A 16,277-nucleotide genomic window follows, 5' to 3' on the forward strand; every position below is an offset into this window, starting at 1 on the left:
CCCCCCCACTCTCCCCACCCCCATTCTTGGGCCGAGATCTATCTTGCACAATCCGTTACAGGCTCTCCCTTCAGCCTCCCAAGGCCATTCCCACAGACCACAACACCCAGATAAGGTGGCAGCGAAAATGTTATCAGTGCCTTCTTTTATTCCCCTCGAGGACGGATGTGTCACCTCCAAGCTGGGCAGGGGGGGGAGGGGGAGGGAGGGGGGAATGGCACATTTTTTTTGCAACAGATTTTGTTTACCTGAGCTTTTCCCCCACCTACTTGCTCAGGCCCAGGGAGCTGTGAAGTTTGTGCAAGGAGAAATAGGTGGACAGGAAGACCTCCTTCCTTACAGGGTGGGGATGCCTGCCTTCCCTGGAGCCGGGAACTTCTCCTTTCCTGGCCACGAAGTCCAACACTTCCTTGTCATCGTGGTTGTCATTCCAGATGGGAGGAGGAGGAGGAGGAGGAGGAGGAGGAGGAGGAGGAGGAGAAGAAGAAGAAGAAGAAGAAGAAGAAGAAGAAGAAGAAGAAGAAGAAGAAGAAGAGAAGAGGAAGAAGAAGAAGAAGAAGAAGAGGAAGAAGAGGAAGAGGAGGAAGAGGAAGAGGAAGAAGAAGAAAGAAGAAGAAGAAGAGGAAGAAGAAGAAGAAGAAGAAGAAGAAGAAGAAGAAGAAGAAGAAGAAGAAGAAGAAGAAGAAGAAGAAGAGGAAGAAGAGGAAGAGGAAGAAGAAGAAGAAGAAGAAGAAGAAGAAGAAGAAGAAGAAGAAGAAGAAGAAGAAGAAGAGGAAGAGGAAGAAGAAGAAGAAGAAGAGGAAGAAGAGGAAGAGGAAGAAGAAGAAGAAGAAGAGGAGGAAGAGGAAGAGGAGGAAGAGGAAGAGGAAGAAGAAGAAGAAGAAGAAGAAGAAGAAGAAGAAGAAGAAGAAGAAGAAGAAGAAGAAGAAGAAGAAGAAGAAGAAGAAGAAGAAGAAAACCAAGTTTCTCCCTTTTCTGAAATCCAGAATAAATAGTCCTTCTGGCTTGAATTGCAGTTGGCTGCAATTGCTTCTTTGAACTGAAGCAACTTTTCTGGTTTTTTTTCTTTTTGAGTGGGGAGACTCTGGTTTTTGGGAGACCTGATTACAGCTTTGCATCTGAACGGAGCATTAACTAAAATCCTGGCTTGAAAACGAGAGAGATGGAGGAGGAGAGGGAGAAGGAGGAGGGAGGAGGAGGAGAAGAGGAGGAGGAGGAGGAGAAAGGAGGAGGAGGAGGAGGAGGAGAGGAGGAGGAGAGAGGAGGAGGAGAGGAGGGAGAAAGGAGGAGGAGAAGGAGGAGGGATGGAGGAGGAAGAGGAGAAGAGGAGGAGGAGGAGAGGAGGAAGAAGAGGAGAAAGGAGGAGGACCAGGACGAGGGGAGTAGGAGGAGGAGGAGGAGAAGGAGAAGAAGAGGAGAAGGAGGAGGAGAGGAGGAGAAAGAAAAGGAGAGAAGGAGGAGAGGAGGAGGAGGAAGAGAAAGAGGAGGAGAGGAGGAAGAAGAGGAGAAAGGAGGAGGACCAGGACGAGGGGGGAGGAGCAGGAGAAGGAGAAGAAGAGGAGGAGGAGAAGGAGGAGAAGGAGGAGAGGAGGAGAAAAAAAAGGAGAGAAGGAGGAGAGGAGGAGGAGGAGGAAGAGAAAGAGGAGAAGAGGAGGAGGAGAGGAGGAAGAAGAGGAGAAAGGAGGAGGACCAGGAGGAGGGAGGAGGAGGAGGAGGAGGGGAGAAAGAAAAGGAAAAGAGAAGGAGGAGAGGAGGAGGAAGAGGAGGAGAAAGGAGAGAAGAGGAGGAGGAGGAGGAGGAGGAGGAGGTGAGGAGGAGGAGAAGGAGAAGAAGAGGAGGAGGAGGAGGAAGAGAAGGAAGAGAAAGAAAGAGAAAGAAAGAAGGAGTAGGAGAAAGGAAGGTAGGAGAGAGAGAGAAAAAACTAGAAAATATATTAACGTTGACAATAAATTACGACTTGACCTTCCTGCAATTCGTCCATTAATTCTGGAGCTTCCCCTTCCGTTGGGTTGCCAATGCCCCAGGCTGGGGATCAAGTCAGATGCCTTTTGTGGAAGGTGTTGGCCAACAGTTGAGGATCGAACCAAACAGACTCGTGGCCTTGTCTTTCTTTTATTTATTTATTTTTAAAGCCATTGGATTAAAAGAGACCCTTCAACAAATACTTGGAGAGATTTCTCCACTCCTCCTCCGTGGCTCCCGAAGGTGGACTTTATTGGTTTTGATCTGAACTGGATACTACTACAGGGCATGGAAGACCATGAGTAGAGGCAGGAGCACATGGGGGGAGGTTGCTAAGAGTAAACCCGTAGGAAAATGTTTCTTCTGAATGCCATCCTCCAAAGAAGAAATCCTGCTGGCTGAAGGATCCACTGGGTTTCTAATGCAGTCCCACTTCATTTAAACGGGCAGGATTCCCCACGGGTGCTAAAAGGGATCCTAATAGGAGAGGGGTCCCCAAACTTGGCCACTTTTAAGACGTGTGGACTTCAACTCCCAGAATTCCTCAGCCACCTAGGCCTGCCTTTTTTTCCTTCTCTCTTCATCTCCTAAAGCGGAGAGAGATTGCAGAGGAAGGGATTACAAGAGAGTAAAAACTATGCTAGCTGGAGAATTCTGGGAGTTGAAGACCCCAAGTCTTAAAGTGGCCAAGTTTGGAGACCTTGGATAGAGGAGTCCCAAAGGTGCTTTCCCTGCCGCCACCCCCAAAAAAGGCAACTGGATTTTCTTGTGGTTTCTTCTTTTTTTCCCCCTTGAAAAGGTTTCGCTTCTCATCTGAGAGGCTTCTTCAGTTCTAGGGAAGTAGCGAAGAACTGAAGAAGCTCCTCGGATGAGAAGCGAAAGCTTTTCAAGGGGAAAAACCACCAGGAAATCCAGTTGCCTTTTGGAACAGGCACCTTTGGGACAACCACGCCCCGGTTGGATGACGGAGAATGGGCATGATAGGTAGCCGAAGGTTTCTCAAGCACGCTTCACCCGCCGTTCACCCAAAATATTTCACCTGCTTCTGGAGTCGACACTCACTCAAGGTTCCTCCAACCCGCTGACCCATCAGCTCCTCCGAATGGAAATGAATGAATGGAGCCAGTTTCTCTTTTGGGGGGGAAGGATGCATTCCCAGGATGCGTTTTAGGGGTTCGCACAAAAGGCTGAACCCTCCAAGCTCCTCCACTCCAACCCCCCCTCCCATTTTCTCCAAGCCCTGCAGGTTGTGTGGAAACCTCGCAACTGCCCAGGTTGTGGAGGTGTCCATTGACCTGGAAGGTGTCCCAGGTGTCCGAGGGTGTCCTAAGGCTCGCTTAGCTGGAGGAAAGGAAGGGTGGGAGGACACTCCCTCCGCCTCCCTCCTCCTCCTCCTCCTTCTCCCTCTCCTCCTTTCTTTTTCCTCCTCATCCCCCTTTCACCTTCTTTCTTTTTCTCCTCCTCCTCTTCTTCCTCCTCTTTCTTTCTTTTCCCATCCTTTCTTTTCCTTCCTCCTTTCTTTTCCTCCTCCTCCTTCCTCCTCCTGCTCCTCCTTTCTTTTTTTTCCTCCTCCCCTCCCCTCTCTTTCTTCCCCCCTCCTCCTCCTCCTCCTCCTCCTCCTTTTTCCTTTTCCTTCTTCCTCCTCCCCTCCCTCTCCTCTTTCTTCCTCCTCCTGCTCCTCCTTTCTTTTTATTCCTCCCCCTCCTCTCTTTCTTCCCCCTCCTCCTCCTCTTCCTCCTCCTTTTTTTCCTTCTTTCTTTTCCTTCTTCCTCCTCCCCTCCCTCTCCTCTTTCTTCCTCCTCCTGCTCCTCCTTTATTTTTATTCCTCCCCCTCCCTCTCTTTCTTCCCCTCTCCTCCTCCTCTTTCCTCTCCTCCTTTTTCCTTCTTTCTTTTCCTTCTTCCTCCTCCCCTCCCTCTCCTCTTTCTTCCTCCTCCTCCCCTCCCTCTCCTCTTTCTTTCTCCTCCTGCTCCTCCCTTTCTTTTTATTCCTCCCCCTCCCTCTCTCTTTCTCCCCCCCTCCTCCCTTCCTCCTCTCTCTTTTTCCCTTCTTTCTTTTCCCTTCTTCCTCCTCCTCCCCTCCCTCTCCTCTTTCTTCCTCCTCCTGCTCCTCCTTTCTTTTTATTCCTCCTCCCTCCCTCTCTTTCTCCCCCTCCCTCTCTCCTCTTCCCTTCTTCCTCCTCCTTTCCCCCCTTCTTTCCTCTTCCTCCTTCTTTCCTCCTCCCTCCTCCCCTCCTCCTCCTCCTCCTCCCCTCCTCCTCCTCCTCCTCCCTCCTCCTCTTTCTTCCTCCTCCTGCTCCTCCTTTCTTTTTATTCCTCCCCCTCCCTCTCTTTCTTCCCCTCCTCCTCTCCTCCTCTTCCTCCTCCTTTTCCCCTTCTTTCTTTTCCTTCCTCCTCCTCCCCTCCCTCTCCTCTTTCTTCCTCCTCCTCCTCCTCCTCCTCCCCTTTCTAGGCGGTGACAGCAGCCAAAGGCAGCGGCGGCTGCTGGCACCCGGACGGTGGCGCCGCGCTCTCCGCCTCCTGCCCGGCTCTCCAGCTCGGCCGCCGGTGCCATGAAGCCTTTCCAAGCGCAGAAGCCCCCGGAGGCCAAGGTGAGTCGGGGGGGGGGGGTGATGGCCCCGGGGGCTAGGAGGGGAAGAGCCCAGGGCGCTCCGGGGGCTGCGGGGTTGGCGATCCCGGCCAGTCGCTTCTCTCTCTGGGCGACGGGCGCCGCACCCTCCGCGCCCTCCTCTTGCTGGGGTCCGGAGCGAGGCGGGCTGGGGACCCCCGGGCTGCTCCCCTCTTTGCTTGCCTCCGTCCCATGGCCGGAGACAAAGGAGTGGCCGGTGGGGGGGGGGAGGACCCCTCGCCTCTAAGCCTGCCTTTAGGCTGCATTCGCACGAGACGCTAAGCCGAGGGGGGCTGCAGACTCGACACGTGAAGAATGCAGGTCCTTGGCTGACCCACGTTGGGGGCTGCGGAGAAGCCCGTTAAAAGCTCAGTGGGTGGTGTGAACGGGGGCGGCGGGGGGCGCTTTGGCCCAAGGAGCTTCTTCTGGAGACTGGAGAGGAATAACGTTGGAAGGGACCTTGTAGGTCATCTAGTCCAACCTCCCCCGCCCCCCCAGCCCATGCAGGAGGTCCTTACACCATTTCTGACAGGTGGCAGGCCTCCAGGGATGAAGCTCCCACCACTTCCGAAAGGCAACTTCTGTTCCATTAAATATAGAACTCCAGAGTTGGAAAGGGATCTTGTAGGTCATCTAGTCCAACCCCGCTGCCCAAGCAGGAGACCCTACACCATTTCTGACAAACGGCAGTCTGGTCTCTTCTTCAAAGCCTCCACGGATGAAGCTGCCAAACAGAAGGAAACTTCTATTCCATCAGTTGATTGTTTCTCCCTGTCAGAATGTTTCTCCTTATTTCTAGGTTGAATCTCTCCTTGTTCAGTTTCCATCCATTATTCCTCATCTGGCCTACAGGGGCTTTGGAAAATAGCTTGACTCCTTCCTCCTCTCTGGGGCAGCCCCTCAAATATTGGAAGGCTGCTCTCCTGTCTCCCCTGGTCCTTCTCTTCCCTAGACTAGCCAGGCCCAGTTCCTGCAACCAGTCATCGTATGTTTTAGTCTTGAGTCCCGTAATCATCCTGGTTGCTCTTGTCTGCAATCTTTCCAGAATCTCAACCTCTTTTTTATAGTGTGGTGACCAAAACTGGATGCATTACTCCAAGTGTGGTCTTACTAAGGCTTTATAGAGTGGGATTAGTCCTTCCCTTGATCTTGATTGTATCCCCTTTGTTAATGCAATTGAGGATTGTGTTGGGGTTTTGGGCTATAATTTTTGGCTATAAGAGGTTCTTCTTTTGGGGTTCACTCAACACCTTCAACCACCTCCTTGCCAAAGAGTTGACTTTCTTTGCCTGTCCTCCCCAGTCTTCCTTTTGAGGCTCAGAAGGTGCTGCCTCACGTGAGATCTTGGCTTTGTCCTCCATGGTTGTGTGTTCTCCCTGAACGCCTGAGAGCAAGACTTGCAAACCGCTTGCCTGCAGAAGTAGTGGGAGCTCCAACCCTGGAAGTTTTGAGAGAAGAGATTGGACAACCACTTGTCTGAAGCACAGGGTCTCCTGTGCGGTGGGAGAGCAGATTTCCTGAGCGGGGGGGCTTTCCTGAGCGGGGGGGGGGAGGTGGACTAGAAGACCTCCAAGGTCCCTTCCAACCAGGGATGGGATTCAAAAATCCCAGCAACTGGTTCACTGCCCGGTTGAGCTGGGTGGGCGTGGCCTACGGCAACTTCCGGGAGGGCCATTTTTCGCCTTTCCCACAGTCCGGAGGCTTCCCTCGGGCCTCTGGGAGGGTGAAAATGGTCTCCCTCAGGTTCTGGAGGCCCACCGGAAGCTGGAAACAGGCCCATTTCCAGACTTCCGGAAAACCCGTTTTCCCCCACTCCCAAAGCCTCCGTGCCTCCGGACCCTGGGGAGGGCCAAATGAGTCCTAACGGACGTACCGGAAGTCACAAAACGGGCCTGTTTCCGGCTTCCAGAGAGCCTCCGGAGCCTGGGGAGTCTGTTTTCGCCCTCCCAGAGACCCGAGGGAAGCCTCCGGACTCTGGGGAAGGCGAAAAATGACGGTCCCAGAAGTTTCGTTAGGCCATTCCCACGATGGCCATGCCCACCCAGCAACTGGGCAGCGAACTGGGGGCTGGCATTTTGGAATCCCACCCCTGATCCAGCCTGAGTCTTGGCCACCATACATGGAGGTCTCTCCTCCCATGTTGAACAAGGAAGGTGGGGTTTTGTGGGGGGCGGCACTCAAGCCTTGCGGACATTTGGAATATCTTAGTTGGTGTTTGGAGACTCTTTGTATTTGAAATATTTCTTGGCAATTTTATCTAGTGTTCTTGGCAGTCTTGCACCACTTTGGCAAGGCTCGTTCTTATCAGAGACCATTAGTTTGAAACAGCCTTTTAACCGGGAAGGAACGGGATTCCGTAAAGAATCGTTAAAAGGTTTTGCTGTTACCTCTGTCTGGTGTTTGTTTCCTTGGAACGAGATTTGGGTCAGAACAATAGTGTAGGGTCTCCTGCTTGAGCAAGGGTTGGACTAGAAGACCTCCAAGGTCCCTTCCGTTATTCTGAGATGATCTCAGCTGCAGGCCAGCGATAGGATTGAAATGCTTCTGCGTTCTGGTTTGGCAGATTCGTTCGAAGACGGGGGAGAACTGGCGGATGTCCTGTGCGAGTTCGATGCGGTGATAGAGGACTTCTCTTCGCCCATAAAGGAGAGGCACTTCCACTATGAGGAACATCTGGAGAAGATGAAGAGACGGAGCAGCACCAGCATCAGTGACTCTGAGAGTAAGAAGGCGGCATCTTCTTTTTTCGGTCTTTCTCTTTTTGTGGCACATCGTTATACCGACATCGCCAACAAAAATCAAGCATCAAAAATAATCTCCGGGACAGGTCGTCCTCGTCTTACGACCGCAGTTAAGAACTAATCTGTTATAGTATTGCATTATTGGACAGGGGGGTGGGTGCAGTGGCCCAGAGGTGGAGCTCTCGCCTCACAATCAGGAGGCTGTGAGTTCGATCCTGGGTAAAGGCAGATATTTCTCTCTCTGGTAACACTGAGAATGCTGGGGGGGGAAAAACTCCTCATTGGCTACAGGAAGGGCATCCGGCCAGTAAACACTCTGCTAGCTCCATTCAGTTGCCCAGACTCCATCCCGCAAGGGATTATGGGATCAATAAAAAGGAGATGATTATTGGACGGGGGAGGGGGGGAATTAGAGAGAGAGAGAGACAACAAGATGGCTGCCTCAGTCCTATGAATGAAGGGCCGCCGCCTTTTAAAATGTGGGTTTCCCACAAAAAGGGACGGGCTTTTGATCACGCATTTCCAATCACCGTCTTTACTTTTTATAAAAAATAAAATCTCTTTCCCGTGGTTGCCGCTGGCACACATTCATATTCTGCAGCTGAGATGCTAGAAAGAGATAATTGGATTATTTAGGCAGTTCCTCAACTTGCAACGGTTCATTTAGTGAAGGAAGTTACAGTGGGACTCACAGCTGTTTTTCTCAGCGACGTCCTTTGCGGTATCTCTGTGGTCACATGATCAAAATCCAGAGGCTTGGCAACTGGCTTGTATTTATGACGGTTGCATTGTTCCCAAGGTCACACAATCCCCTTTTGCGACCTTCGGACAAGCAAAGTCAATGGAAGGAGGGTGTTGAGCCAGATTCACTTAACGACCAGGTTACTCACTTATCAACAATGGTGGCAGGAAAGGTGGCAACAAGGGGCGAAATTAAACTGAACAGCTGTTTCACTTAGCAATAGAAATTTGGGGGTCAGTTGCGGTCATAAGTCAAGGACTACCTGTATTTTGATAGGGGGCCAGACTCTCATCTCGACTAGCTGGTTGCCTTCTCTTGCCTCTATTTATTTACTAACTTTTATTTATTTATTTGCTACTAGCTCTATACCCGTGCTTCACTCTGAAACTATGTGGTCGGGCTTAGTTTTTTGGGGAGGAAAATAAGGGGGGAAAAATTCTGCCTCTGCCTACCAGCATCCATCAGTATTCACCTGGCTAGCATCCTGTCAGTGTGTGAGAGAGTTGAGGGCTGTTTGGAAACTAAAAGAGTATTTGCTGTGTGAGCAAGAAGGAGACAGCAAGGAGCCTGGGTGTGGCTTAGCTCAGCTGTTCTGTACTAAAGCTGCTTGGTGCTGCTGCTCTGAAACTGAAACTCCTTTGCTTGTGCTTTGCATTTGGAAGAGATTTCTTTTCAGGTGGGGAGGGGGAGTAGAACTCTTTAGCATCAGATCGTGTTAATAATAATATAGGAAATACTCTAAATGCTCCGATGGTCATTTCGAGAAATCCTTTCTTAGTGAGCCCCTAGAAGCCAAGAAGAACATAGGTGCCCAATGTCAAGTTTGTAGGCTTTATGGTTCTGGAGATTTTGTGATGATGCGTAAGTGGCATTTTGCTTTTATATATAGAGAGAGATTTATTACTCTGCTTGTTTGATTTCCACCTTTTAAATCTCTCTCTTCTCCACCCACCCATCCCTTTAACCAGAACACCCATTTTGTGATTGTAACTTGGTCAGGGCAGAGCTGCAATTTGAACCTTGTTGGGCATGCTTATTATGGCTGTAAGTTTTGCCAAGACATTTTTTTTTTCCCCCGAGGCTACCACTGATGGTCTTGATCAGGTTGGTTGTTTATACAGCTTGATGTCAGAAAAGGCATGTTTTTCTTTTATTTTTATTTTTTTTTAAATTCTTCTACCTGCCAGCTTTGTGTGTGCATCAGTGCCCGAGGTGCTGACGAGAAGAATAATTTCTCATGCTGCATATTGTGCTTGATTGATGACCTACGCCTCGAAATCTCGTCTCCTTTGAAAGGATGGATTTGTTTTTGTGACCGGCTTGAGTTTTTTTAGCTTTAATCGACTCTTATCATTCTGCAGGGGACTTTTCAAATTATAACTTGTTTTTTTTTTCCCCCCAACCTTTTTATGTTACGCGCAGAAGTCAGATCGACGCATCTTCTGATGTTGATCGAGTCGTATTTTCAGACCTTTCAAATCACTGGAGGTTTTTAAGAAGAGACAGGACAGCCCTTTACCCAGACTAGTATATCTCCAGGGTGCCAAAGCCCAAACGGACCGCGAATGCCTCCTTCTCCCACATAGCCCAATTTCTTTCTGTAGAACTGAATTTTTTAGATGTATAAGCAACATGGCTGCAACATCCCCTTTCCATTGTGTTGCAATAGCACCGCTCCTCCTGCCACATCACTACCGTCGGCTTGAACCACGAAAGGCAGACCAGGATTGGGGGCTTCAATTCCGGTTCCTGGGTGAATAATTGTTTTAAATCCTCAAAAGCTTGTTGGCATTTATCTGGTCGCTCAATGGGACTCCCTGGTTTCCGTTTGGTCTGTGGTAATTGTTCTGTTTTTAATAGTTCCGTCAGCGGTAACGCGGTCATTGCAAATGATGGAATAAATTGGCGATAGAAATTCACAAAACCTTAAAAACTCTGCAATTGCTTCCGAGTAGTTGGGGCTTGCCATTCTAGTACCAAGTTTACTTTGTGCAGGTCCATTTCTATCCCTTTACCTGAAATCCTATATCCCAAATAATCTAACAGATTACAGTGGAACTCACATTTAGACAGTTTGACATATAACTGTGTGATGAGCCAGGTTGGGATACAAAACATACACAGTCGCAGAAAACAGGTGAAGCCCCTTTTATTCCTTCACTTTGCTTCCAAGCTCCGAATATCTTTGATGGAAGATAAAAAAACCTCCCACACAGTTACACGAAGAAGGAAAAAAGCAACACAAACCAGGCAAGATAAGGACTGGAGGACATCCACAGATAACACACACTGGGAAGGACACCAAACTCAGAGAGGAACGATAAACAAGAGATATTTACAGCTTTGTTTCCAGCGTTCAGCAGTACGCAGGTCCATCCTCTTATTCAGTTGTCACAGCTGCAGCCCATGAAGGGGATCAAGGCCCTCTCCACCCCAATAGACCATGTATCTCCCTTATCCTCTCTTCCCTGTGTGTCCTAGGATGGAGAGGGGATGGGCCTGGGTCCTCCTCTGACTGCCCAGCCGGCCTCTGCCCTTCCCCAGCCTCCTCCGCAACCTCCGGAGTCACACTTCCACTCCTTGTCGGCTGTTCCTCCTCTCCCTCGGAGTCAGTCTCCAACAGGGGCATGACAAACTGTGCCTGTAACAGCTTTTCTATAACTTGTTGGTGGGAGAGAGTGGCCCGACAGTATAGAGCCGTGATGGCAAACCTATGGCACACGTGCCACAGGTAGCACGCAGGGACCTCTCTGCGGGCATGCGAGCTGTTGCTCCAGCTCAGCTCCACCGTGATGCACGTGCACCTCCCGCCAGCCAGCTGATTTTCAGGTCTCTGCCGTGCATGCACGGGGGATGCGGTGCATGCGGGAGATGCGTGTGCATGTGTGAGGGGCAGGGGGAGCACAGGGGGGCAGCATGGGCTCCCCATGCTCCCGTTTTGGGCCTAGTAGGCCTCCCTGGAGCCTCCTGGGAGCAAAAATGAGCCAGTTCAGCTCCACCGTGCATGTGCGTGCGCCTCCCACCAGCCAGCTGATTTTCGGGTCTCTGCCGTGCATGCACAGGGGATGGGGTGCATGCAGGAGATGCGTGTGCATGTGTGAGGGACAGGGGAGCACGGGGGGGGGCAACATGGGCTCCCCTTGCTCCCGTTTTGGGCCTAGTAGGCCTCCCTGCAGCCTCCTGGGAGCAAAAACAAGCCACCGCTCCGTTTTGGCTCCCAGGAGGCTGCAGGGGGACCTACTAGGCCCAAAATGGTGTGCCATGGAGGGGGTCATGCGTGGGGAGGGAGTGGGGTGTAACACACATGCACAGGGGGTGAGGTGAGGGGGCGAGTGTCGTGCATGCATTTCATCATGGGTGCAGGCACACACGCCCGCTTTCGGCACGCGATGAAAAAAAAGTTTAGCCATCACTGGTATAGGGCCTCCTGCTTGGGCAGGGGGTTGGACTAGAAGACCTCCAAGGTCCCTTCCAAGTCTGACTACAAGCATTTTAGCCAACTGCAAATGGTTATTGCAAAAAGCTGAGGAGACGCTTAGCATCTGTGGCGCAGTGGTTAGAGTGCAGTACTGCAAGCGACTTCTGCTGACTGCCAGCTGCTTGCAATTGGGCAGTTCGAATCCCACCAGGCTCAAAGTTGACTCAGCCTTCCCTCCTTCCGAGGTGGGTAAAACGAGGACCCAGATTGTTGGAGGGACAAAACGCTGACTCTGTAAACCATTTAGAGAGCGCTATAAAAGCACCGTGAAGCGGTGTATAAAGTCTAAGCGCTGTTGCTATTTGGATGGGAAATTCTAGCTGTAGATCAGATTGGGAAGTCAAAACAGACTCCTATTATAGCCAACAACTTGAGTAAAAACCCGTGAAGATCACAGCAGGCAATCTTACCAGGGAGAATTTACATTTTCCTACAAGCAGTGAAATGTAGCTTTTTCTCTGTGGAAAGGAAGCAAAATCACCTTTTCCCACCGTGGAGAATAAGTTAGCCCCTTGCTCATTCACCTTACCCTTTCTTCTATTTATTTACTTACATTTTTTTAAACCTAGTGAACGATGAGCCAGCCGTGTGCGGCAGCAGCCCAAAAAGCTAATACAATCCCTGCATCCCACTCCCCGATGGTCCTGGCCCCATGCCTGCATCCCACGTGGGCCCCTCATCCGAGTCCTCGCTCTCCGAGACCTCAGCTCTCCTCACCTGCTGCCGGCGAACCACAACACTATTCTTCTTCTCATGCTTCCTATTACCTATTATCTCCTCCCACTTATGACTATAACCGTGTTGCTTGTATCTTTACAATTTATATTGTTTTATTTAGTTTCCTAGTATGATTTGATTGCTTATTAGCAACCTACGTGTGATCTGATTGCTTATTCGTAACCTGTGAGTATCACTAAGTGTTGCATCTTATGATTCTTGAAGAATATATATGTATTTTTTCCTAATGCACATGGACAGCTTCTACACCAGATAAATTCCTTGTGTGTCCAATCACGCTTGGCCCATAAAGAATTCTAATTCTATTCTATTTTATTATTTTGCTTTCCAGAATGGGAAAAAAAAAAATGGCAAGATGTCCTTTTGTTTCCCCTCCCTAGAAATGGTAACCATTGTCGTGAAAGCTGGGGGTGGGTGGGGTGGAATAGAGATTTTTATTTATTTTTTGCTTTCTTGGAAGAAAGGCTCTTTATTCTACAAGAATCATAACACGTCGGCTTTCCCTCCGCGGTCATTTTTTGCAACGCTCCCGTGTTAGATCTGCAGCTGGGCATCCTAATTTCCACTTCTTCAACCCTCCCTTGGCATCCGTGTCCTTTTCCTCCCACGTCTGGAGTGAATGGGGACTACCAACTTGTTTCCTTGGCAACATTTTTTTTTTCCCCCTGTGCAAAATGTCAATGTGGGAAAAACCAGGCTGGGAGGAGGCGGGCTATAAAAATCCCATCTGCGGCAGTGAAGGAGGAGGCTGGCTAGTCATATTTTGTCTGTAAACAACTTTTATTGGAAGGAAGAACACACACCCTCCCCTTTAATTCCCTCAACGGCTTGCAGATTCACACCAGCCCTCTTGATTATGTATACGGCGGCAAAATCCTCAGCCGGCAGGTGGCTTTTAGAATAGAATAGAATAGAATAACAGAGTTGGAAGGGACCTTGGAGGTCTTCTAGTCCAGCCCCCTGGTTAGGCAGGAAACCCTATACCACTTCAGACAAATGATTGTCCAATCGCTTCTTAAAACCATCCAAAGTTGGAGCATTCACAGCTTGGAAGCAAGTTGTTCCACCGATGAACTGTCCTCGCTGTTAGGAAATTTCTTCTCCATTCTAGGTTGGATCTCTCCTTGATTAGTTTCCACCTGTTGCTTCTTGTCCTACTTATGCTGGGATGTTGCAAGATAAGGCGAAGTCCTCATGTCATAATTTTGCAGTTGTTGTGGTTAGCCGGCAGCAGGTGCGGACGGCTGAGGAGAGCGAGGACTCAGATGAGGGGCCAGGACCATTAGGGAGTGGACTGCTGCCTTCAGAGATTGTGGGGGCTGGCAGCAGCGATGAGGAGGTTCCCGAGGAGCCTGTGCCAAGTGCGCGTGCACGAAGGATTGCTCGCAGGAAAGAGCAGCTGCAACAGCACAAGCAACTCGGGAATAAGGCTGCAAGGTAATGGCCCCTCCTTCAAGAAGATAAAAGCCAGCTGTGGATCGGACGTTCTTTGCAGGAAGCAAAGACGTTTTGAAACTCAGCCTCGTGGACATTACAGTTGGTAATTGAAGACTCTGGTGTTGTGAAATATTTCTTATCTGTGATTCTTGGCAGTCTTGCACAGTTTTGGCAAGGTTTGTGCTTATCCAAGTTAATTAATTTGCAGCAGCCTTTTAACCGGGGATTTGTAAGACTCATTAAAAGGTTTCTGTTCCCTTTAGTTATTGTTTGTCTTATTGGAAAAGGGTTTGGGTCAGAACAGCAGTGCTCATTTCATTCTTGATTAGTTTCCATTCATGTTATGTTATGATATGATTTATAACATCAATAGGATATGGTATTTGTTGTAATATGATATGATGATATGATGCTCAGCCAGTTCTCACATTTATAAGACTATGCGCACCCAACATGCTTGATTGTGTATAGATGGGACAAGGGTGTATCTAAGGAAAAGAATATTTATAACTCAGGGTTGAACTGTGGGGTCCTTGGCCCCTTTGAACTTGGTGGTTTCCTTGCAGATGTTTTACAGAGTTCAAAGAGAACTTGGAGGTCATCTAGTCCAACCCCCTGCTTAGGCAGTAAACCCTACACCACTTCAGACAAATGGTTATCCAACATCTTCTTAAAAACTTCCAGTGTTGGAGCATTCACAACTTCTAGAGGCAGGTTGTTTGACTGATTAATTGTCTTGTCTGTCAGAAAATTTCTTCTTAGTCCTAGGTTGCTTCTCTCCTGGATTAGTTTCCACCCATTGCTTCTTCTCCTGCCCTCAGGTGCTTTGGAGAATAGCTTGACTCCCTCTTCTTTGGGGCAGCCCCTGAGATATTGGAACACTGCTATCATATCTCCCCTAGTCCTTATTTTCATTAAACTAGGCCTACCCAGTTCCGGCGACCGTTCATCTGTTTTAGCCATCTTTGTGGCTCTTCTCTGCACTTTTTCCAAAGTGTCAACTGCTTTCCCCAAAGGCGAACCCCTTATCTGATGTGATGAGTGGTAACTTTGCCTCCTTTTACATTGGAAAGGATTGTGAAGTCCTGTAGCCTAGAAAACTCTGAACTTTCACTTTTTGTAAAAGAAGGAAAAAAAAGGATCATCTTTGGCCCATATAAAGGGGATGAATTAAAATGATGCATGCAAGCCCTTATTCAGTTTAACCGCTTAGTGCAAAAACAAGACCCCTTTTAGCTAATGAATGAGATCACTCCCAGATCACTTTAGGAACATTTTAGTACAGATATAAAAAAAATGCATGCCCTCCCACAATGGAAGAATGTCTCAATTCAACCACTTTTCACCGATAGAGAAAGATTTGGGAGATTTTGTCCTACTGACCAACGGAACATCTGTGAAAAGGCCAAAATAAAGCAGCCAACTTCTAATTTCATGCTTAGGTTAAATAAGGAAAGGAAACCAGTCAAATGACTGCCTGTTTTTTGTTTTTGTTTTTTAACACAAAGATTTGTCTATAGTCAGTGGAGGAAACAGCTCGAACATAATTAATTCGTTCATGTAGGTCTTACATTATATTTCAAGAGTGGTGATGGAAACAGCAGTTTAATCCTGAGGAAGAAGAAGGAGGGAAGGAAGGAAGGAAGGGACAGAAAAGGAAAGAGAGGAAAGAAAAGAAAAAAGAGAAGGAAGAAAGGGATGGAGGGAGGGAAGGAAGGAGGAAAAGACAGAAAAGAGAAGGAACAAAGGCAGGCAGGAAGGCAGGCAGGAAAGAAAGAAAGAAAGAAAGAAAGAAAGAAAGAAAGAAAGAAAGAAGAAAGAAAGAAAGAAAGAAAGAAAGAAAGAAAGAAAGAAAGAAAGAAAGAAAGAAGAAAGAAAGAAAGAAAGAAAGAAAGAAAGAAAGAAAGAAAGAAAGAAAGAAAGAAAGAAAAAGAAAGAAAGAAAGAAATAAAGAAAGAAAGAAAGAGTAAAAGACAGAAAAAAGAAGGAAGGAAGGAAAGAAAGAAGGAAAAAAGGAGTAAAAGACAAAAAAGGGAAGGAATAAAAGACAAAACAGAAAAGAGATGGAAGGAAGAAAAGGAAGGGAGGGAGGGAGGGAAGGAAATATGGGAAGGAGAGGGAGGAAAAGACAGAAAGAGAAGGAAGGAAGGAAAAGACAAAAGGAAAGGGAGGAAGGAAGGAAAAGAAAAAAGAAGGAAGAAAGGGATGGATGGATGGAGGCAGGGAGGACAAAACAGAAAAGAAAAGGTCCAAAGGCAGGAAGGAAGGAAGGAAGGAAAGAAAGAAAGAAGGAAGGAAGGAAGGAAGGAAGGAAAGAAAGAAAGAAAGAAAGAAAGAAAGAAAGAAAGAAAGAAAGAAAGAAAGAAAGAAAGAAAGAAAGAAAGAGTAAAAGACAGAAAAGGGAGGGAGGGAGGAAAAGACAGAAAAGAGATGGAAGGAGAAAAGGAAGGAAGGGAGAGTGGGAAGGAGATAAGGTTGGGAAAGAGAGGGAGGAAAAGACAGAAAAGGAAGGAAGGGACAGAAAAGGGAAGAAAGGGAGGGAGGGAGGGTGGGAGAGAAGAAGGGAGTTCAGA

At 48.5% G+C, this 16,277-nt stretch overlaps 1 protein-coding gene across 1 annotated transcript in view; it reads left to right on the forward strand.

Annotated features, from left to right (window-relative positions):
• The first annotated feature begins 2,933 nt into the window (after window positions 1-2,933).
• Window positions 2,934-16,277, forward strand: part of RGCC (regulator of cell cycle) — a 19,843-nt gene continuing 6,499 nt past the window's right edge. The window contains exons 1-3 of the mRNA XM_087967698.1: window positions 2,934-3,029; window positions 4,413-4,551; window positions 7,132-7,290. Coding sequence (XP_087823824.1) covers window positions 2,934-3,029; window positions 4,413-4,551; window positions 7,132-7,290 — 394 coding nt within the window. The remainder of the gene's footprint in view (window positions 3,030-4,412; window positions 4,552-7,131; window positions 7,291-16,277) is intronic.

Source organism: Notechis scutatus, chromosome 5, assembly GCF_049901735.1.
Source record: "Notechis scutatus isolate UNSWTSFEM ecotype Mainland chromosome 5, rNotScu1.2, whole genome shotgun sequence".
Taxonomy (NCBI): domain Eukaryota; kingdom Metazoa; phylum Chordata; class Lepidosauria; order Squamata; family Elapidae; genus Notechis; species Notechis scutatus.